General features: G+C 35.7%; 1 protein-coding gene across 2 annotated transcripts in view; it reads left to right on the top strand.

Annotated features, from left to right (window-relative positions):
* Positions 1-24,629, top strand: part of FMN2 (formin 2) — a 196,273-nt gene that overhangs the window by 53,792 nt on the left and 117,852 nt on the right. For both annotated transcript variants that reach the window (XR_005557298.1, XM_039348448.1), the window contains exons 6-7: positions 16,696-18,344; positions 20,799-20,943. Coding sequence is in view for 1 of the 2 variants with exons in the window: in XM_039348448.1 (XP_039204382.1) it covers positions 16,696-18,344; positions 20,799-20,943 (1,794 nt within the window). In the remaining variant the exon portion in view is untranslated. The remainder of the gene's footprint in view (positions 1-16,695; positions 18,345-20,798; positions 20,944-24,629) is intronic.

The following is a 24,629-nucleotide window of genomic DNA, read 5'->3' as shown; positions in this document are numbered from 1 at the left end:
GTAAGTGGAAAACAAACCTCTTGCAATGTGCAAAGTACAGTCCTTGGTTATATTTGTTAGCATATCATAATTTAGTTTTAAGTTTACTTTTCAGAATCGGCAGTAGTGCTAGGAATATATCTTTGGGCCAAAGTCCAAGCCCAAAAGCCTGGAAGGGGCCAAACCATGCAGAGAGCACTAGGAATGGGATAGCAGCATGCAGCCCAATATTAGCATGTGGGTATCTTTGGATTGACTGTCCATCTCCTCTCCATTCCCCATGTTTCATCAAAAGAAGGTTAGCTTCATATATTTACAGTTACAGAGTCCACTTTAATGATTTTGTGTTTGATTATTCTTCTCTATGATAACAATGTTCATTCTCAAAGAAGTTTGCTTAGCATCAGGGCAGTAGAAACAAAGTTCACTTTTTTGTAATTCCTGTATTATGATTTAAATGAGTTTAAATAAAAGAAAACACCCCTGCAAATGTTCTTTTTAATTTCTAGTCAGACTTAACAAGCAGTGGTGTCATTGGTTTTGTTTTGTCTTTTACTCATAACATATTCTGAAGGAGAAACATAGAATGGCACGATAAGCAAAGATAATTGGGCACACATATAGCTCGTTTTAGCTTATATTCTGTCAAGCTAATTATGTTTTAAACCTAAACTTAAATACAGTAGCTGCCTTATCATCCAGAATGTGTTAATGGCAAAATAATTAAGCGTTGAAGAGTCTAAATATGTAAATGGTAATAGATGCTAAGGCAGTGCCTATTAGGAAGAAATATTTTGGACTTGGGGCAGAAAAAAGGGTCTGTCTTCCATTTATTAAAGCAATCCCTCTTTCTTCCATGTCAGCCTAAGAAAAGATGTAGTGGCTACTTTAAGAGTAGGGTGCTCCTTACTGCAATAAATGAGATGTTGTGTTTGTGTGATATCCAAAGCTGTCATTTCCAATCATATTTAAAGCATGCACAACCTTAGAGGATATTCTGTGTATTTCTTTCATCCATTTTATAAAGCAGAGTTTAAATGAGTTCTGTCTTTGCATAGTGCTTCCCTAAACATTTATGGGTTGTACTTGCTAACTATCTTTACTTTGGCATTACCAATTCAATATTAACAGCAACTAGCTGAATATTTGAAAATATTTACTTCTACAAGCTCTTAGCTTTTCTTTTTAGCTTTCCCATCTTTTTGGAAATGGATGAGGTAGAGTAGAATAGAGTGCAATGTCCAATAAATCTTTATAAAGGAAATTAGTGATCAGAGATTCAAGCAGAGTTAGTTGAGATTATATTCTTGAACATTAATATTCTCAATTTGTATATACTTGTAATATTCAGTCCTATATCTGGATGCCTAAAACTGGACACCAGCTGGCAACATGTTTGCACAGCCAGGGCTACTATGCCAAAACACCCATTTTGGAGATGTCAGAACTGGCCATTGTCTCAACTTCAAACAGCTAGGAGGGGTGTTCCAGAACTTGACTCATAAGGAACCCAGGTAAAAGGGCAATCTTATAGCCCCTTTTCCTAACTCCCCCGCCCTTTGGAACGCTCATCCCAGAGCTGGGATATTTAGGAAAAGGAAATTGATGTTTGTATTTACATATATTGGAGGAAAAAAAGAATATTACAAGAGAGAAAACAGGTACACAATGGGGAAAACACATTGAAGGAAATGCTATAGTGATGAGCCATTTAGGAGGAAAACAAAAGTCTTTAGTGTGAAACTGATTAGGAACTTGTCAGTTTCAGGCATAGCTGCCGCCTGCAGTAGATTCTAATCAACTAATTAAGATCATAGAGCTGAGCTTGTTAACTTGCAGCTAACACTTTTTAGGAATACACTGGGCTACAGAAAAAAGCAGCCCAAGAAAAAATATCTTGTTTAGGCAAGCTCACCATTCTGCAAGAGGAGAGGGAGAAAAAAAACCCCACAGGACAATCTGTACTAACTGACTGTAATGGCAAACCTGTGACCAAGAGAGAGCACTCCAAGATCATAAATGTGGGCATTGGTCATAAAGTTATTTTTTCATCACTTTCATAACTGCATAATGGAGATAGTCACTTAATAAGGACTACCTGTATATTGTTGTTACTATTATTAGATACAAGTCTTATTAGATACAAGCCTGATGGCTATAGAAATTAATGTGTAGCTATGAAAAAGCTTGGGTCAAAGTTTGCAAGGCTGTACATATGCAAACCTATCACCATACATTTTTAAGCAATTTTTAAAATGAACGTGTTCATTTAATCTCATAAAGAAATATCTGTTATTTTTTCATGGAGACTTTCCCCCACTTTTCCGTTTTAAAGACAGGGGAAAAAACATTCAGATATCAATTACTGCAAGCATGAAATTAACAGGGTGTGAAACATAGCCAGATAGGCAATAATTTGACTTTGTTATTTAATGCTAAATAGTAAATAGGAGAAAACAATGCTCTAGGAGAAAAAACAGAACAGCTATTAGAGGAAAGTTCTTTTGAAGATTTTTCATTTGACTTCTGAACTATGGAATGCGTTAGAGTTTGATCTCTAATTACTTAGATAAATTTCTATTTCAGTCTGATGAGAAATAGTATACTGAAGGAAATGCATACATGAAGCTAGAGAAATTATTATGGAATGTAATCAGTTGGATGTTCCTTGTAATAAGAGAGGTGAAGAAGATGCAGCCCAGATCCCAGAGACAACACCATTAAACATCAAATACTGAATGTTTCTTATTATAAATCTTTAATGAGAATTTCCATTGCATTCAGCCTTCCTGAATCGTCTTATTCTCTGGACACAGTAGCATATTCCATAGTCACAGATGTGAAATTTAAAGACGTTTCCTTTATCATGTAATTTCCCTAGAGAAATCAAGATTTCACATTGGAAGCATAGAATAAGGAAAAACCTCTTTTTCCCAAAATTTATGCTCTGGTAAGCATAGGACCCTTTCTCCAGGAGTAGGCATTTGAAACAGGGGTAGTTTGATACGCCTCCTGCTTCAACGGCTCCTCCCTTTTCCTTTTTGCACAATTTCAATTGAAGCAAGAGAGTGTTGCCTTTCCCACAGCATTAAGTGCTGTTACAATAGAGTGAATAACCACTTTTCATTCTCCCAATCCATTTGAGTGAGTCCTGGACTTTCTGCAGTATCTACCATAGTCATTCTTGAATGAAAATTGGTGACTTTGAAATGACCTTTCTCCCTTCTTCCTTCTCCTGACCAATAAGCCCTTTGTTCTCTCTTGCTATAGCAATGGCTATGGTGGAGCAGTTGTAGCAGAGGAACATCAACCTATTGTATGCTCATTGGGGGGAAAGTTGCATAGCTCTCCTACAACTTTGAAAAGAGGCCTCAGAGTACACAGTTGTGTATGTTTTCACCCACCTGTTGCTCTTACTCAAGGGATTCTAGCAGAAATCTCTTGTGATCACACCCCTGTGGGAATCAGCTTCTTTTTAGAATTATGGATTTGAGAAATTTCCCGTAGCAATCCTGCTAATAGGAGAAAAAATTAACCAAGGCTCTTGACAATTCATTCCGTCTCAGTGGTTCTTAAAAGAATATCGATCAACACGGCCTCAGATGACAAAGCAAGCATCATGACTGCTTTTTTTTTTTTGCTTCTTTATATGGATTGTTGTACATGTTATTTATCTAATTACTGACGTCTGGAAACGCAGTTTATTCTGGAAATTTATCAAAATATCATGTTCCAAGAACATAACAATTCTTTATTGTTTTAGATCTTCCTTCTCCACAAGACAGACATTAGTCAATGCTATGCTATTTTTTGATCTTGGATACTTTACCATAGCTTTGGTGTGGAGTTACAACTGTGGATCAAAGACTGAGACTGCGGCTTGGATAGAACCTTGTGATGAAAACATATTTCATTTATTTTATGGGAATAAACAGGAGAAAAGTTTAGAGTTGCAATGGAACAGTTTTTCCTCCAGAGGAAAGATATGTAAATTTAGCATCAATGTTTGAACAATTAATAACTATAATGCAGCTTTTACTTCCACCATCCTATTAATTTTGAACACAAGATATACAGTATAGCACAATTAATCAAATAGAATAATCTGATTCTGCAATATATAAACTTTTTTATTGTTAAAGCTTTCTGTAATTGTACATTATGTAAATATTTTCCTAGGGGTCTTACTTTTTAAGGAGAGTCCCTGTGCCAAAATCAAAATTATTATGTAACTGATATTTATTTTAGTTTTTTTAGTTGAGTCTCAATAACTTATATTTATCCTCTTGGTTATCTATATGGTGCTCTACAAATTCAAAATATGTCCTGTGTGTCTGTGTGTATGTATACGTCTCTGTCTGTCTATCATCTGTCACACCATAACATTTCAAGTGCATATTAAGTTTGATACTGATTATATTATAAATACGTATCCTATTGGAGCCCAGGGTGTCTCCACTGAAAACTGAACACAGACATATCTTGCAAGATTTAATGATACATTTTTCCAAGAATTTGAAAATAAAAATATTCACTTTGGAAATCCAGATTCAATGCTCAGTGCATTTTTGAATAGAATATGAAAAAAAACCTCCCAGGATAGTGCGAAAATCTTTAAATTACATTACTATTTTTAGACTGAACTTGAAGACAGAATCTGTATTATTTTTTTAGCACTTACTTGTATGCAACCTAAACTTATTAATCGTGATCATCTTCAACCAGACAAAAATTCATAATTTTGATTAGATTTGTGCCAAAATACTTTAAATGGGTTTTCAGGATGTTTCAGGAATATTGTATTTACCAGATGGTATGAAAATATAAATTATGTCCGTAGTGTTTTATTTGTGCTTGTATCCAGTTAAAAGCTCTTATGGGCCTCTCCCCACTGCTAAATTGTTTTCTACCTAGGATTGTGTTGGCAGAAAACTATACTATACATGAGAAGGTTTGTCATAAATGTTTATCAATCCTATCCTGCTTTTCTTATTGGGGTCAGCTAAACAGTAGCATTCTGAATTTACCTTATAACTAGCTTGAGCTGAGCAATGTTTTGCTGAAGGTGCTCCATGGAAGTTGCCAATTCATTCTAAATGCATTTGGGAACTATGAGTGGTGGGACAATTGTTGAATTTAAAGTAAATTGAGAATGTTTTGCAGATGGAGTGGATGGAGGTTTGATAGTGCTACACAACTGATTTGGGTTCAGTCTTCTGCAAAAAGGTATTTGTTCTTTCAGACAATTGTAAAGAGCAAGTAAGGAGTAAACCTGAATATTGGAATTTGGGTAAAGCATTTGATAAAGAGTATTGTGTAACATTCTGACAGCAGGCCATTGAAGTATGGATTGCATGATAATTTTGTCACTGTATAACCGGCATGAAAATTATATTTAGGGTGAGCTCATCAATGGCTTTTCCTCAAAGTGAAGAGATCCATAATAATAGACATAAGGTAATAGGTTCTAACTGAATGTTAGAAAACTCCTAACAAAAGAAGCATTGAAATTAGTTTCCCAGACAGGTAGTCGTCTCCCTTCGGTGGATATGTTCAGGCAGAAATTAGCCAACCATCTTTCAGGGATATTTTAATTTGGATTTCTTCATGACCCCTTCCAAGAGGGTGATTCTTTCAGGAAGAATGGCCTTTCCATCAGGTTAATCATTGTGCAACTCAGGAAAGGTAAGGGTTATTAAGCAAAGATAGAAGATAACGTAAAGCCAGGCACTAATTTCCAAACAGAAAGCATGAGATAGGTAAAAGGCAGTAGATAAGCTGTGGGCAATGAAAAGAAACAAGAAGCCAGAAATGGCAACTATAAAACTGTCAGACCAGCAAGTTTCAAATAGACTTGAGGAGGAGGAGGAGGAGGGATCAGGTTCATGGTATTCCATAGTAATCATGATGGTTGTGCTGGGCTTCAGATTCAAAAGTAAAAAGTTGCCTTGAGCACATAGGACCCAAAGCTGGCACCTGGTTGCCAATTTTAAAGTGATGTCATTTACCCAATATCATAAAACTACTCTAAGTTGTGGTCAGGTACTACAATTGGACCCCTGCATGTTTCAAAGTACTTTTTTTTTTTTTTGCCTTCCTGCTGAAGCACTAGGCTTGCTAGAAAGCTTTCCTGATAGAATACTACCAAGATGTTTTAATCTTTAATTTGATACACATTATGTAAATTTAGTATTTAAACCTAATATTTGGCACTATAATTTAGAAATAATTTCTTTAGATTTTGTCATCCTATTTATTTTGTGAGGTCAACTTTCTTTTTTAAGATTCCTGAGACCAACCTAAAACTAAGGCAAAACAACAGAGGACCACAATTTAACAGAATATATATTTTAATAAGGGGTTTCTGTAGAATCTCTACTCAGGCACTAGGTGGCAGTTGAACATTTCAAAATAAGTCTAGCAGATCCAGCCAAGTGTTTTTCTCCTGTCAAACTTGTTATTTTTAGTGGAGATATTTATTTATTTGAGACAGATATTAGTGGTTGTCTGAATTGCTACAGTGGTGCCTCCATTATGTCATCACAACTGGCCAGCTTTTCTTGATGTCTTATAACTGTGAAGTCCCACATATATTTAGTGCCCTCCATGGAATAAGGTCTGAGAATACTTTGTCCCATTATACACATTGATTTGTTTACTTAACTGTATTTAAAATAACTGGGCTGGTGATTTAATATTTCCTTAATTTATAATAGACAATAGTAAATATAATCAACTTGTCATAGAATTTTAAAAGAAAGGAACTTTTTTTAATACACATACAAATTGTAATAAAAATACTGCACTTAAAAATTGCATCAAAATGGAGACCAGCCACTTATAATCCCCAAAGCCTTTTAAAGTAAGGAAGATTTTGGCCATCTTGCACAAAGCAATTGAGGGAAAGCAATTTGACATTTATGGAACCTCCAAAAATGTTCTCTTTCTCTTTTTTTTAATTAAAGGAGATGAAGATCTCAGCAAGTAAACAGTTTCATACAGGAAAAACAATCTTTACCACTTGACATTAAATACACGTTATGTGAATATAAGGATTTTACTAGGTTTAATAGAGCTATGAGTAAACAGAATCCAAATATTGTAATAAATCTCAATCACGTAGGAATTTTTTACCATACATCCCAAATCTGAAAAACTCCATACGCTATTCCAAGTTTGCAGTGGTGGGATTCAAATATGTAAATAACCGGCTCTGTGTATGGATGCCACTTCTGGAAGTCCATTCTGGGCTTGGCCAACAAAAAATTAGCTACTGGTTCTGCTGAAGTGGTGTGAACCAGCTGAATCCCACCACTGCAAGTTTGAGATGTAGAAGGTGATTTTAATTTCATACATTCACGATAAAAAACACTCAATACTTAATATACTCAATGTTTACAGAGTACCAAAATAAAAAATAATGTATTCCATAAGATTTGTCCATTTAAAAAAAGCATTATTTTAAGGGAAATATTTTCTTTATTGTAATTGCAGTGGCAATATTTTACTATCTTAAAAGATGGATGCAAATTATGTAAAGCATGAAAGAACATATTTTGACATACAAATCAGAGATTGTAAGTTAGATTCTATTAGGTGTAATTCTTGAAGAGCTATAATTACATTGGAATAGCTGTCCTCTTTTGTGCCAAGATATTTGTGTTTTCAGTGAAACTTTCCTAAAAAAAAAAATTCAAATATAGGAAGAGGTCTTTGTATGTAAAAAGCTACATTTATTAAAAAAGATACATTTATTATCAAGGTTGTCTGAAATACCTTAAAATGTGTGTCTGTGTATGTGTGTATAAAATATGTCCTTGAGGAATAAATAATTGTACAATAATTACAATTTTTCCTATAATAATAGCCTGCTACTATAAAAATTGGTACATTGCATTTTCAAGAGGAATTTTATGTGCATTAAATTGTTAGAATTCAGTTGCCCAAGAATAATTGTTATAAAGACAGTTGGGGAATTTGAAGAAGCTGATAGAGATACAAAAACATTCTCAAGATGTTGTTTTCTGTTTGGAGGGTCTATTTTTAAAGAACTTCTTGCCCTAGATCAGGGGTGTTAAACTGCCGGCCCATGGGCCGGATGCATCACCAGGAAACTGCGCCCACCCTATTGCCGGCAATGGGAAAAAAGCTCCAATACATCGCACATCACATGAAGTCACAAGTTTGACATGTCTGCCCTAGATCATCTCAATCCTAACAAGATAAGGGGCAATAAGTAACAACAGTAAATTGTCTCTCTGAAAATAACTGCTAGGTTTCTAATAGCTGTATCTGAGTGTTATTAGATATCTGTATATTTGTTTTCTTTTGGTGTGTGTGTTTTAATAGTTCTTAAAATAGCTTGTTGCATGAAATATGATTTTCCAGGGACTGACATCTAGGAAGTGAATTTTGGGTTAATGCAAAACTGATGGATCCCATGTTGCAGCTGTTCTATATTTCACATGGATGCAGAATGAGATGTTGTGTGGTTTCCCATCTAAATATTTCTAATCATTATTTTGAAGCTGCTAACATAGTTAACATGAACAAATTCATTGTTACATGTGTAATTCATCTTACCTCCAGGTTTTTTAGAAAACATGTTTAATAATCCCTGCCTATTTATTTCATATAACAACAAACTTGAGTTATGACTCTAAATCATTCACTGAGCTACTGTATATGGTCAGGTGGAGACTTGAACCTGCGTTTCTCTGATCATACTCCACCACTTTAACTGCCACAGCATACTGCCTCTCCTATTTGGACATGAAGCCAATGGCCATTTCTTTTATTTATTTCCTTTATTTATCAAGTTTATCTGCTGATCCAATACTGCTTACTATGAGTGGGTTATATATCCTGTCTTTTATCAATAATGTTAAAATGGAACATAACTATTCATCTAATAAATTTATTAGCCACAAAACAATAAAATTTATTCATAACAAATCCATCACCATTGCAAGAGGAAACAAACTCATAACATATCCATCTGTGTGATTTGTTGGACAGTCAGGATGTAACTACCTTAAAACTTAGCAGGGATGGGGTCATGCGGGTGTTGGAGGGAATGTTATTCCAGAAAGAAGAGCTTCATTTGAGAAGTGAGTCCCCAAAGAGAGAATATGAAGAGAGCCCATTCTTCATCTTATTGGACAGATATGTTCAATAGTTCCAAAGATACCCAGATCCTGAGTCACAAAGGGCTTTAATACTAACAATCACCACCACTGCCATAAAGAAGAGGGAATTAAGCTATTTTCCAAAGCACCTGAAGGCAGGACAAGAAGCAACAGGTGGAAACTAATCAAGGAGAGAAGCAACCTAGAACTAAGGAGAAACTTCCTGACAGTGAGAACAATTAATCAGTGTAACAGCTTGCCTCCAGAAGCAGTAAATGCTCCAACACTGGAAGTTTTTAAGAAGAGACTGGACAGCCATTTGTCTGAAATGGTGTAGGGTTTCCTGCCCGAGCAGGGGGTTGGACTAGATGACCTCCAAGGTCCCTTCCAACTTTACTATTATTATTATTATTATTATTAATCTCTCCAATTTAAATTTTTACTTCACTTCTTAGCCTGAAACCAAAATGCTGTTGGGATTTCTCTTTGATTTCTGCTTTATAGAAATCAGCATTGTCAACTTTGATTTCAGTTGACCTGAAGGAGCAGAAATATTAATATATCTTTTCTACTTACTATAAAATTCAGTTTAAAAAGAAAGTAATGCTTTTTACTCAGATTGGACTTTACTTTCTACCTGCTGAATCCAATTTATATAATTATGGATATAGACATACCTTTGATTTGATTTGCATATAATAAAAGCACATATTTGCATTTATTTTACATTTTATATTTTGAAAATTATAATTGTCTAATCAATAAACATGAATGAATGGTAGAATATTTAAATTAGGCCGATTATAGCAAAATAATTCGGTGTGAGATTTTGATGGGTTGATAAGGCAAAGGAGATGATATATATATAAATTGAAAAAGGAAGGGATGATTTTAAAAAGGAAATAACAAATGGGTAATATTAAATATTAGCTAAAGAAAATAAACTATCAAAATGGCTAGTTTTTATTACTTTGTACAAGTAAAAAGTTGAGGTTTGATGTTGATATTCTACTTTACTGCACCAAAGGCAGTCACCTCTTTTTTTCTTTTTTCTTCCTTACCTCACTTCTCCATTCCCTTTCCCCTTCCCTATCTTTTCCGTTATTTACTTTTGTGTTTTCATTGTATCGCATATTATAAACTAATAAAACTTTTGTCTAAAAAAAAAAGAAAACATACTATACTGTAAATCATGGATACCTCACTATCATTTATTATAAGAGACATATGTTCCTAATATTTCTTTATTAAGCCTTCATGATGGAAATAATAGTAGTAATAATTTCCTTTCCCAGAGACACTGGTAAATCTCTCTGGAAATGGACGAATATTTTAGCTGTCTTAAGCTCAACATTAAAGTGTTCCTGAGATATAAATAAATTTATCAATGGATAGAAGGGCTTGGCAAGTGAAGGGCTCAGAAACAATGTCTTTCAGAAAAGGCTACGATCATGAAATTCTGCAGATTTACAAGTTAGGCAGTTCTGAACTATTTGCAGGGCAACTTAAAAATAGCCCCAATTACTTCAGCCACTCTATATGCCTCTAGCCTTTCCAGTGAGTCTATCATCTAGTTGTACCATGTAAAACCATGTAAAAACACAAGAAGGGTCCTGCTAAAACAGGCCTATGGCCAATCTTATTAAACAGTCCATGTGATCCACTGGCCCAACATTTTTTATGTAATGCCTTCTGGCTTATTGGGATGCTTTACAATTTGTAAAAGTTCACCATGAAAAAAAAAAGAAGAAGTGACACAAAAGAAGTGATTGTTGTATTTACCATCATTGTAGTGTTAAAATTACCATGAGATTTCTTATGATGAATCTTGATTCCAACCTTCATGTGTTAAGGTCTCCTGTAGAACTTAAGTTACAACAAAGTTGCAAAATTCCTAATCTAGGTTAAGGATCTGTTCAGAAGAAGAGTTCATCACAACCAAAAAGAATGAGAGGAGGGTAGCTTTGTATTGCCTTTGCCGCGTAAGAATTAACAGATTAGACTAATGGAATAACAGAGCTGGAAGAGATCTTGGAGGTCTTCAATCCCTGTCCTTAGATTATAAAAAGAATAGGCTATCTTCTTTCTTTGTTCCTCATCTACTTTTCAACACAGAAAGATATAAATTGTTATCTTACTTTATATAGTTATCTGCCTATAAAAAGATTTACAAGCTACTTAACAGTGAAGGGTTCTTGGTGATCTCTGGGCTTGGTTGTTTTCTTGCAGATGTTTCATTAACCAAACCATGGAACATCATCACTGCTAGTAAGGAATGGGTTTTGCTCTGCTTATATTCTAATAGCTTTCTATGTCAGTGGGAGTGGGAGTAGTCTTGGAGGTTTTTTGGTTGGATTGTTTACTGTTAGCTTGTTTGGCAGTTCCTTGATTGGAATATTGTTTACTTCTTGATTGTTGGTCTATGCCAAGGGTCTTCAAAGTTGGCCATTTTATGACTTGTGGACTTCAATTCCCAGAATTCCTCAGCCAACGTGCCACCCCAGTTCTGGCAATGCAAAAAAAAGTTGGGATACATCGCGACACATCACGTGCTGTGGCGAGTTCGACACCTCTGCATAAGCCAAAATGTCAGGAGGGACTAAATCTAGGACATCATAAATTCAGTCATGGAATTATCATTTCTGTTATATATATATAACATATACATATAACATATATTCATTTTCTATTTAGGGTAAAGCCTGGTTGTACAATTGTGGCCAAAGCAGTTTAGAAGATAGTTTTGCTGCAAAAGTTGAATTTACCAACTGTGTTCAGTTCTTTCTTGGATTCAAGAAGCACCTCTGTTTGACTCTAAATGACAACTATGAATTTCTTTTTATTTATTTTTTTTAGAGCCTGATTTTATACCAAGAGGAATTTGATACACTGTCCATCTTTAATACAAAAACACAATCTGTAGTTGTACAAAAAGGTTGTGGTTCCATGCTTCCTTGCAATACATCTTCGTTATGTTTAGATTACTTAACTATATATAGTATATAGTTAGTGATACACAGTCTAGTGTAAGGATGGCATGGAATTCTTAAGTGCCATATTAGAGGGAAATTATTAATCCCTTTCATGTCACCTTTATAAACAAATTCTAGATTTCATTGAACTACAAGCAAAAATGCCATTAATTTATTCTGCAAAACAGATATATTTGCAGGTATTTTGTCCATATTTTGTTGTTTATAAATCTTTGGAGAAAATGCATTTTTAATCTTCATGCATACATGAATGAGAACTTTCATTTTTTTGCATATGTGACAGATTTGCGGTGTCTTATATAACAGACTAAAAAGCTATTGGATTACCTAAATCAAAATAATCTGCTTTTCCAAAGAGAAATAACTTAGTTAAACTTTTTGATTATACAGTATAAGTGGGTATTGGATATTATTGCTGTTAAACTTTAAAAGTTCTTTAAGATTCCTAAAGACTTTGATATCTGCAAAAGAGACTTAAAAATCAACTTTAATTTTAAACAGACAAGAGAAACTGTCTTCAATCAGAAATGCCATCTTTTATGTGTCTTATTGTTTAATAACAATTTCTTCGTGTTGGAATTGGTTTGTACAGATGTTATAAAATTAAAGGATATAGCCAATCCAGTGTTTTCCTCTTTGGCTAAACTCAAAGGAAAAATTCTGTCTTTCCACAAACGAGATTTTTAGATAGTATAAACTGAATTATTCTTTTTAGTGACATTCTAAACGTTATCTCAGAGACAAGCCAATTTGAATGGAGAAGGTCACTGACTTGTTTTTCCTGAAGCAGTTCTTTCATCTGCTCAGTGGATGGATAGATTCAGAAAAATTAAAAGAGGCAAGATGTTCTCTCTGGGGAAAAAAAAAAACCTTGGAAAAGATTTGGGACTAAAAGTATTTTCCAACCTGTTCCACCCCAAAAAACTTTTTACTAAACTTTTATAAGCATATTTTAAATTTAATATTTATCTCAATATGATATGTGTTCAGACTGATCTGAAGTTTCCATACTTGGCTTGCTATTCTGATGAATCAATTAATAGATTGAATGCAATTGTGTGAACCAGTGAACTTCAATAGAATTTGATTATTAGCAGATGTGTGCAATGGCCTCCCTTAATTGTTTTATAAGACATCCATTTATATCATGTACTTAACCATGCCATAAATACAGTATTACTGTGCCTTAATTTAATATCCATATTTTTGCCTACATGAACATTTCTGGGTTTCTGGTTTGGCACTTCAAACTGCGAGACAAATTCTCTGCAAAAAAAAGACAATGCCTTGTGAAGGAGCCTTTCTGTCTATACAGTGCCTTTGGGTTCTGTAGAGGTCTCCTACTAGCCTGATTTTGTCTCTACTTCTCCAGACAAGCAATGATCCAACTTCAGCTCTTCTTAAGGGTTTGTGTGGCTTTGGGAGGATATAAGACAAACAAGCATTAAAAACCACAGTAAATGAAAGCATATAACTTTTCTGTTTCTGGCACGTTCCAGTGACATTAATATTGCGGAGACTGACTGTCCTTATGTCTCCATATCAATGGATCATACACCATTCTTGGGAAGTTTATCTTGGATACTTTTTTTTTTAAGGATACAAACAAAGGATAAGCAGCCTTTGTATTCCAGGCATGTATTTTGTCTCCTCTATCATTTTGCTGTTCTTTTCATTATCATTCTCTCCCCCCCCCCTTTCAGAAACAATGATGTAAGTAATGAGGGGAGCACACTAAACATATTTTTTTCTGTGTATAATGTAAAAGAAATTCCTTCATTAATGTTGATTGTTTATCTCATTTATTACGTTAAATTGAAATTGTCAGCCTGTAAACATTCTTGTCTTTGAAAGCATCCTTGTTTGTGAAATGAATTCCCATAAGTCTGTGATTTGCTTATAATTTTGTGGTTATGAATTCCGGAAGAGTAATCATGTACGTCTGTGGCACAAGACATGCTGTGGTGTCAAGCCCAACTTCTGTCAAATTGGTATGAAGAAGTGGGGGCAAAGTTGAACAAAAGAAAGAGATAGTGGGAGAAGCAGAAGCAAAATAGTAATGTTATTTGGTTTAACAAGTAGATACTGTATAATATGCTTACTGTATAATATGCTAGAGCAGAGGCCCCCAACCTTTTGGGCAGCAGGGACCAGTTCTGTGGAGATAGATTTTTCTGCAGACCGGAGGGGGCGTGGTTTTGCGTGCTGCCTGCATCCTGCAGATGGGGCTTCGCTTATTTGCGCAGCCCAGTTTCTGGCATGCCACGGACCAGTGCCAGTCCCTGGACCAGAGGTTGAGGACCCTTGTGCAAGAGGTCTTCAAGAAAGGGTGGACAACCGTTGGTCTGGGATGGCATAAGGACTCATGCCTTGGGCAGGAGGTTGAACTAGAAGACTCCAAGGTCCCTTTCAGCCTTATGATTCTATAATTCTTAACACACCGTGTGTGGAGGGAACTTTCTCAAGTTCTCTGCTATCCAACTATGGGTAGTGATGATGAAACTTTTACAGGTGTTCCTTCAAACTCAGGTAACTAATTCATTGGTATGGAACAGGTACTTGCTCTGAGTAAAAGTTCCAGTCATATCTGCCACTACTGTTAGTGAATAGATCACCATGAAGTTTGCTATATACAAGAAGCCTTATATACAGAAACCTTATGTGATCAAAGGAAGATGTGAACAAGTTGTGATCAGATACTTTCACGTGGGTTTTGGCAAAAAAAAAAACAAAAAACAGTACAGTTAACTACTATCTTACCAGGAAGCCTGGTGGTGCAGTGGTTACAATGTAGTATTGGAGTTCTATTTAGATGGGGCTTAAGGTTAACTCAGTCTTCCATCCTTCTGAGGTCAGTAAAATGAGGACCCAGATTGTTGGGAGCAATAAGCTGACATTGCACAGCTGCCCAGAGAGTGCTGTAAAGCACTATGAGGCGCAATGGTGGGATTCAAATATGTGAACAACCGGTTCTCTGTGTGGATGCCACTTCAGGAAGTCCATTCTGGGCCTGGGCAACAAAAAAATAGCTATTGATTCTACTGAAGTGGTGCGAATCAGCTGAATCCCACCACTGATGAGGCGGTATATAAGTCTAAGTGCTGTTGCTACAGCTCTCTCTGAAATGCATGCTACAGTAAACAATGGCCCCTACAATGCTGACCATTTCTGCTTGTAGATGTTACAGAATGGGCTTGATTTTTCTGAATCTTTCATATTACACCAATCAACTTTATAATTAGCTGTTTTTTCTTCATGTTTCTTCTTTTGTGTGGCTTTAAAACAAAGTGATCATTAATGTCTGTGCTTCTTCCTCAAATAAGCAAACAAAGCAAATGCAACAACAGAAAAGCATCCATGATTTTAATTGGAAATTTAATGAATGAAAAAACTGGCACAAAACCTAATTGGAGAAACAAACTAAGTTACCCTTTAGTCTCTTTCCATTGTACTGTTTAGAGCTGTAGATGGCTCTTTTTTGGCTTTTTCAAACATCCCAAATCAAAGTGGCTCCAGTGGTAAACAGGCTTATTTTAGCATTCTTGTGGCCTGTTATTTGCTCCATGGGATTAATCTCAAGTAACTATTGCAGCCTTGTTAATTAGTCAAAATCAGCTGTACCTTTATGGAGGAGTAATGCAGGTCTTTTCCTATTATACTCTTCCAAAATTTGATAGTTACTGTTTATGCATTGGTGCTCTCTATTAAACTTGGTGAAATCAGTCACAGCTAAACACCGAAGACAAATTGCATTACATTTGTTGTTCTGATATTGTGACTTAATTGGGGTGAATGTGGTTTTACTTTCTTCAAATTAAATACATTCCCAATTTAAAAATTGTTTTAATAGCATAACCTATTAGTCCCTATTCTTGCAAAAGAAAACTTTAAAAAGTAAATACATTGAGAAGTAAATTAGGAAAAGCATGTAGAGCATGGCTTCTGGAGCTCCTTAACATCAGCTCCATTCAAGGTCATATGATCAGGAAGACAAAGGTGTTAAGAACAGAGCAGTCAACAACATTCTAAGCCACTTCCCAAATGTTTCCTCCACAGGGATGTACTGTAATAGGGACTTTTTTTTCTAGATTTTTTTCTTCTTTGCAGCCAAACCTTGTCTATTTTTGAAATTATTATTTTTCCAGTGTTCATAGCTATAGCAAATTTAATTCCCTTACATTTTAGTTTTGGAGGGCTAATAGAATAGAATATATACCCCTTCAGATAATTTCTTTCAACGTTTAATTGGGTTGGAAAGAATAAAAAGATCCGGAACAACTGGGTAAAACATGCACATAAATTGTGGCAAGACAAAGTTAAATTCAACATTCTGAAACGGTATATTTAAGCATACATATCTATATTATATTATTTATGACATATCTATACTATATGTTATAGGTTGCATATGACTTATTTTTAAAAATAAAAGTGTGAAATATAACTCACTCTGAGTATTTAATAGCATTAAGGCTTTCAGAATGCATTAAAATATTCACAGGCTATATATTATCTTTATATGGTTAATCTCTGTATACATCAGGCAAAGGTCTTATTTTCTTCCTGTATATTGACTCTTCTTTCCTGTTTCCTAGGAAAATGTTACAATGAAATCAGAAATGCGGGCAAATGAAATTCAGCGGCTTGAGCAAACCATACAGGATTTAAAAACAAAAATTGCAGAGCTAGAGAAACAGTTTCCAGCAACAGAGGTGTTGGTTTCAAGCAGAAGCGTGCAGAATGAGAACGAACAGCCAACTCATGAAGGATTACCTAATAGAGATTTTCAAGAACATGAACTGTGTGCACTAGTTAAAACTATAACTGCAACATCTGTGCAGACATCTCCAACAGATGACTGTTTAACACACATAATGCCTTCAGACAATACACTGCCACAAACACCTCCCCACCTCAAAGGGGATCCAGGTCTAGGGCCAACTCAGCCATTGCCAACACTTGAGCCCCAACCCACCTTTTGCTCTGAAATAGCTTTAGTTCTGTCACCTAAACGGATTTCAGTACAGCTGGATGCTTTTCAGGAACAATTGACAATGCCACAAACTTCATCTTTATTTCAAGAGGAATCTGTGCCATCAGCTCCCCATCTTCCTCTGAGTATGGAGACTGTAACACGGAATGAGCATTCCCCATCTTTATCTTCTCTCATCACTTCTGCTCCTCTATCTACTGACACTGGAATTTCCCTGCCTGGGGCAGGTGGCTCATTTTTATCTTTATCAGTGTCACCTTCCTCATCCCTCTCTGCCTCAGGATATTTAGGGTCCTCATCTGACATAATACCAACCTCTGCTTCATCATTCCCTACCGAAAGGACTTCTTCCCCATCATGTCTGACAAGAATGAACATGATACCACCTACCCCTTCTTTATCTCCTGCAAGAATCTCTTTTAAGCCACCTTTGCCTACTGCTGGACTATCTACTGAGATTCCATCTCCACCACCTTTTCCTGTAACCGGAGTTCCACCTCCTCCACCTTTGCCAGGACCAGTTACTTCCTTTTCGCCTGGGATAGTGCCACCTCTTCTGCCAGCACCCCCATTGCCAGGCATGGGAGTTCTACCCCCTCCGCCGCCCCCATTGCCAGGCATGGGAGTACCATCCCCTCCGCTGCCGCCCCCATTGCCAGGCATGGGAGTACCTCCCCCTCCGCCCCCATTACCAGGTATGGGAGTGCCATCCCCTCCGCCCCCACCTCCATTGCCAGGTATGGGGATGCCACCTCCTCCGCCCCCACCCCCACTGCCAGGCATGGGAGTTCCACCTCCTCCACCCCCATTGCCAGGTATGGGGATGCCACCTCCTCCACCCCCACCTCCATTGCCAGGCATGGGAGTGCCTCCTCCTCCACCACCACCACCACCACCACCACCACCTCCCCCTTTGCCAGGCGTGGGAGTACCACCCCCTCCTCCACCACCCCCTTGGCCAGGTATGGGGGGACCTCCTCCTCCTCCTCCTCCTCCTCTGCAAGGACTGACAATGCTGCCTCCTCCACCCCCTTTGCCTGGGGTGGGAGCTCCTCCTCTACCTGGAATAGGTGTGCCACCACCCCCAGCTCCTAGTCTTCCACAAGTGTCTGGGTTTCTTCCTCCTCCTTTACCAACCGGTTTATTTGTAATGGGAATTAACCAGGAAAAAAGTAGCAGAAAGCATGCAATAGAACCTTCTCGACCCATGAAGCCTCTATACTGGACAAGAATCCAGCTTCATAACAAAAGGTAACGATATGTTGAAAATGTTGATCTCAACCTTTTGAAATGTAACATCAGTTTCTCTAGAACTGTAAATCCAGTAAGCCATTTTTATGTACATGGTTCTTTCTGTAGCACTATAAATTCAGACCTGTAGCTGAAAATGCCTTTTCACTGTATTGGTTTTTAATTCTTTGTGAAACAATGTTGGGAAGAAATATTATCCTAAATATTTTTAAAGGTAAATACTACCATGTGGTATAATCTTACCACATAGTTCTTGGCAGGATATACTTATCTTTCCAATGCAACAATGTGTATTATTATCCTGTCTTAATCAAATGTAATAACATGGGTATATTTGGATATTTTTCATGTATATCGGCTTTTCTCAAGGACCAGTTCATATCCATCATGCCTCAGTACTAGATTCCTTTGGGTTTTTTTTTTTCTTACCTCTTTCTGCAGTCATATGAAGATAACCTATTGTGAATTGAGGTTTATGTGTGCATGGCTAAATTTTAGCAGACCTAAACACATGTCCAGATGGTGGCTGGAAATGAACCAATAACAGATTTGTTCCATGAACAATCTGGACAACTCCTCCCCACACAAACAAAAAAAATCCCCTCTTATTACCATCACTTGTCTGAAAATATCCAAAAGTTCCCACCGATAGTAAGTTTGAAGATTGATATGGGCAGAAGAGAAGCAGAAGTAGTTTGGAATTGCTAGAAGTTAGCATGTGTGAACAAGGATGTGTTCTGTTTATGCATTTTAGATCTGGTGCTCAGTTTGGGAAGCAGTGCTTTTACCTCCAGATAAGAAATGACAGATATTGAATAAGCTGATCTGTTTTTGAATTTCACTCTCATGAAGAAGACCAAGTGGTTTTAAGGAAAGGATGATTTACGCATGCTCAAAAGTTTATTACTATTTTATAAGCTCTTTATAGCTTAAGGAACAAATCTGTGTTATAGGCCTTCATAATACCAAACTTTGCATCATTGTGTCATTTTGCAGAAAAAGCTTTTTCTGCGTTAAGACTTTGGAATAATAACATTTCACAGACTTGTTCTATAGGGATGGAGAGCAACTTCAGTGAGGCTACCTGAGAAGGGAGATTTCAGATGAGGGTTGTACATGATAGAACCTTGTACCCTCTATTTCTTTTAGTGCCTTGTTGATTCTTGGCATTTCTGAAATGTAAATCTCTCATCCATTATCTAAGTGGAATTTGTGCCCTCAAATTAATATTTCTTGTGCAAAGTAGAGAGCCAAGCATATTTTCAGAGAAATCACCCAGTTTTTAACTTACACATTGCCCAGTTCTTTACTTTCACATTAAAAATAAACTCTAGGCTTATCAAGAGAAAGTATAAAGCAGTGGTTCTCAACCTTTCTAATGCCGCGACCCCATAATACAGTTCCCCATGTTGTGGTGACCCCCAACCACTTATACAACACTGGGTGCAAGGGGCGTGGCCAAAGAAAAGGGGAAAAAATGGCGGACAGCCTTGTTTGGCGACCCCTGTGAAATGGTCATTCGACCCCAAATGGGGTCCCGACCCACAGGTTGAGAACCACTGGTATAAAGACAGGAGGTCTGAAGAGGAGAATGAATAGCTATGAGAAGGACATTGTAACTCCTAATGTGGATGGATAAGGCATGGATGTTTCTGTATATGATCATGGTATGATGGGTTAATTTTCAAAATGCTTTATTAGGTGGTTGTTGCTGTTGTTGTTGTTATTATAATATTATTATTATTATTTGGAGAAACAGGAAACTGAAGTGAGAACCAATTTGGATTCCTCTTTCTTTCTGCCCTGGTTTAATTTACTATGTGCACAATTCCTTTTCCCCATTTTTATAAATTGTTGGCAAGCTCTCCTATATCAATTTTATTTTCAATGGGATCAAAGATAAGGGTATAACTATGCTAGGAAAATCTCAAGAAATTGGGAGACAAAAAATATTTGTTACTCAATATGATTTTCTTTCAGATATAATCTGTGAGCTATGTACTAGTTGATGGTGCATATTGAAAATTATATGAATCATTATCAGACAATGCTTTGGGTAAAGCTCATGCTATATTTTCTGAGAGTGTTTTCTTTTTGTTCCTCTCCCTTAATTATATTTTTGGCTTACTGTTCCACATCTTATTTTTCTCAACTATTGTAATAAGCATGGTAAGCGACCTTCACTATGAATCTGATAATTTATAAATTATAGAATGTATATCTATTATCTTAATATAAATATAGATCCCACTGAAAAGTACTATTTATATGCTGTGTAGGAAATTGGCAGCATATTTATTTTATGAATCAGAAAGTTTCAATAATTTTGTAGTCCATTTTCAATTGGAAAAGTGAATGTTAGCAATGAAACTGATAATTCATCTATCTTCATTCCACCATTTTGTGACTATTTAGTCTGATGTTGTCCTACATAGGTCTTTTGCTTAACTTTAGAGATTCTAGTGCTTCACTTGTGTGGGAAAAAATTGAAGAGCCTTCAATAGATTATCATGAATTTGAAGAACTGTTTTCTAAAACAGCTGTTAAAGAGAGGAAGAAACCTATTTCGGATACCATCACCAAGACAAAGAATAAACAAGTGAGTATTAAATTGCATTTTTCTTTAGTGGGAATTGGACAACTTTGGCTAAGTCTACTGGAAGACAGCAAGCGTGAATAGGAGATCTGTGAATATCTCATGACTGCTTCATGCAGCAATCTGAAGGAAGAAGGATATACATTCAGCGGAAACAAATGCTTATGAACAGAGCCATATTGAATATATGTATTTTGTTAGAAATGGAGAAGAAATGTTAAAAATAAAATGTACAGGGCAGAACAGAGAGAAGATATGATGTAGGCTGTTCAATGTATAATAGCAAAAGATAAGCAAGGAATGGAATGGAGAGGGAGATGAACCTCTTTTTTCATTGGTTCTTGGCTCTGATCAGCTTCAGGGTACTGATAGATAAACTGAGAATTTATTGAGGCTTCTCATAGCATGGACAATTGAATAAATCTTGGAAACTAATAATAATTCCACAGTTTTTCCTGCTTTTAATTGTTGGAAATTATTAATGAAATATTTATATTTTACTTGATTTTGGTTTTAACTCCTGGTTTGAGTACCAAAGAAATGGTATATGGATCTATAAATCTTTGCTATTCAGCCTTATCAATATATTCTTATTCAGGATTTAGTTCGTAACTAGAACGTAAGGTGACAATGTGTAGACAACTAAGAATTCTCCATTTTTACTTGATTTTACTATTGTTAGATAATTGTTGGTCAAAAGCACTTTGCATATAAGACTGATATAATTACAGTTAGTGGAGAAATGTAAGGTAACATTATACCAATAGATGAAAGAGCAGAAGGATCAAGCTGAGAGAGATTCTGCTGGAGAAAATCAATGAGATTTTTAAGAATCAACATTGACTTGATGACACATAATCAGCAATTACGTTGATAGATTGCTTGAACAATTATATTCTTCTTTTTGAAATACTATTTTCCTTTTAATATTCTTCTCTCTTCTCAGAATATTTCGTGACTGCTAATGCCTGTTCAAGGGATCAGGCAGATGACCAGTTTTCTATCTAAGAATCTTTTAATAGACCCAAGGCCATTCATAGATAATTTGCATCTAAATATTAGAAACACAGCAAAAACTTATCTTTTGTGTTGAGTTAACATTTGACATTGTAATAATATATATGGTAAAATGGCATTCTTGGCTAAACATAGTGTCTGGCTTTATCAAGGTGGTAAGCACATCATTAAATGAACACTCATGGAATTCATTAATTTTGGGGACTAGGATTTCTTTCTATGGATTCTAAATTATAAAGATGCTTATTTACATTTATGCATTGAAAATATAGAACAACTGGAAATAGGAATCAGAATGTAGTATTTCTGTTTTTAAAAATAGAATTAAATAGGAATTCCAACTAATATGAGCATCTATACTTCCATTAAGTACACAACTGACATTGTTAGAACAGTTGCTCAGCTTTCAAATATATCTGTTTGTGTAGAACTCAGTTTTGCTTTATAGAGTTTTTTAAATATATAGTATTAAATAGTTTATTAATTAAGAAAGGTACATTTTTTCCATTTCATTTATGATAGGGATGGCTGTATATTCAAATAAATGTGTCTGTAACATTTTAAGTTTTATTTAACATGAAATTTAGAAACACAAACTTCTGCAAACAATAAAATGATGGCTACTGAGTTGTGTTTTGCAAACAATGATTAAATAGGAAGGCAGTAGTTGTGGTTAAACATTAGGGGCTGTGGTTTCAATGTCTGGCAGGATTTGTTTTCTTTTGCAGTAGTAAGCATTTTATTGTATTATTTTAAAGCATATTTTTAAAACTTGGAGCAGAATATCCTGAAAGGTCTCTAAAAGGACATGTTTTCTACAAAACAGGTTTATTGAAAATGTAATTGAGTTCTGATAAAAATATGAATGTGTGTGGAAATATGGTGCTGAAGTACAGCACAGGTAGTCCTTAACTTATGACCACAATTGAGCCCAAAATTGTTGTTGCTAAGCAAGATTGTTGTCAAGTGAGTTTTGCCCCATTTTACAACCTTTCTTCTCACAGTTGTTAAGTGAAAAATTGTTATAAGTCCCTTTTTTCAGTGCCATTGTAACTTCAAATAGTCATTAAATGTTGGATGTCAGTCAAAGACTACCTGTTAAAGAGAATTTGATGTAATTAATCAAATGCAATTAGTTAATTTTCAAAATGTATATAGCTACCCATTTTATACATCAGAACTCTGGTGACTCACAAACAGTGAGAAAACACAACAGAACAGTAAAGCCAATATACAAAAAAGAAAAAAAAATCATAGTACACCAAACAACATTCCCCAACCAATACATAATTGCAGATGTTTGGCTCCAGCCTTACCTGATCCCATTGCCTGAGGGAAAAGCTCCTGCAAGGAGAGTGGGGGGGGTCCTCCATCCTAGTTGGGGGAGGATATTCCACAGACCAGAAGCTCCTACTATCTAGATCACAGATCAGCAACCTGCGGCTCCGAGCCACATGCCCGTCTTTGTCGCCGTGTCGCATTCCTAGAACGTCGTCTTATACGCCAGAAACTACTAGTATTTCCGGCGTATAAGACGACTTGGCGTATAAGACGACCCCCGTCTTTGGTGCCAATTTTAACGCTTGCGGAAGTCGCCTTATATGCCGGCATATACGGTAATATTTCTTTTCTAGCCAATCATTCTGGCTGCCTTATCGTAGATCCTATTACAGTCCTTATTTTAATTTGTTTCTCCCAATAAATTCTAGATATTCTTACTGGTTAAGATTTTCTCAAAAATTAATTACATTTAAGAATTTAACTCTATTTTTCCATATGAACCATCTCACACTTTTACATTTCTTAACAAATAGATAAAACAGTTGTCTTTCCTTGTTTGTTGAAAATATTTTTCTTTTTCCTTCTCTCCATTTCTCTTATCATTTCCTTTCTCTCCAGTGTTCCTGACATCTCTACAGTCCTTTTTATCTGGTCTGTTTTCTTGTACTCAGATTTATTTTGTAGTCTTAAGGGATCAGTTGTTTTTTCCAATTCTTGTGAATTTTTTTCCACTAGGATTAAATCATGTTTCCTTGTTTTGTTAAGTTCCATTTTTAAGTCTCTCTTCTCAATTCTATATTCATTTATCTGTTTTATCTGCTCCTTCTCTGTTGTTGTTTTCTAAGAATTATTTTGTTGTAGAGTTCTTGGAAATAGATTGATTTATATTTTCAAAGTTGTTTTGGATTTTTTGTGGTTTAAAGTCATTGTTGTTTGAATTAGTTGCAGTATACTACATATCTCCTCCTGCGACGTATTTATGTTTTCTTGATATGTTCTTTCTACTTGTCTCTGATCCATGATAGCCAAGAATTTGAGTTTTCCTCTTCCTTTCTTTTCTCTGTAAATAGCTTTAGAATCCCAATTAGATAGATATTTGTAATCCAAATAGTTCAAAAAAGATTTTTTCCCCTAAAATTTATAATTCTCTCTTTGTTTACAGCCCAGATAATTGTCTTTTTTCACAGCTGTTCTTTGTTGTTAAAGCTTTGAAGGTCACAGACACAGATTAGCATTTCCCAGATTTTGCCAAGTCTTATAGTAAAGTCATAGCTGTCATAGTCTTCATCTGCCATTAGGTGTCAGCAACTATTTGTTTTTCAATTTCCAAAATGAACAATTATCTTTGAAATGAGAGTCTTAACCATTAAAACAATTTTAGATTTATCCAG

This window comes from Crotalus tigris, unplaced genomic scaffold (assembly GCF_016545835.1).
Source record: "Crotalus tigris isolate CLP2741 ecotype Arizona unplaced genomic scaffold, ASM1654583v1 scf7180000018155.2402879, whole genome shotgun sequence".
In the NCBI taxonomy this organism is placed as follows: domain Eukaryota; kingdom Metazoa; phylum Chordata; class Lepidosauria; order Squamata; family Viperidae; genus Crotalus; species Crotalus tigris.
The sequence above is the reverse complement of the archived record's forward strand: the minus strand, read 5'-3'. Positions and strand labels throughout refer to the sequence as shown.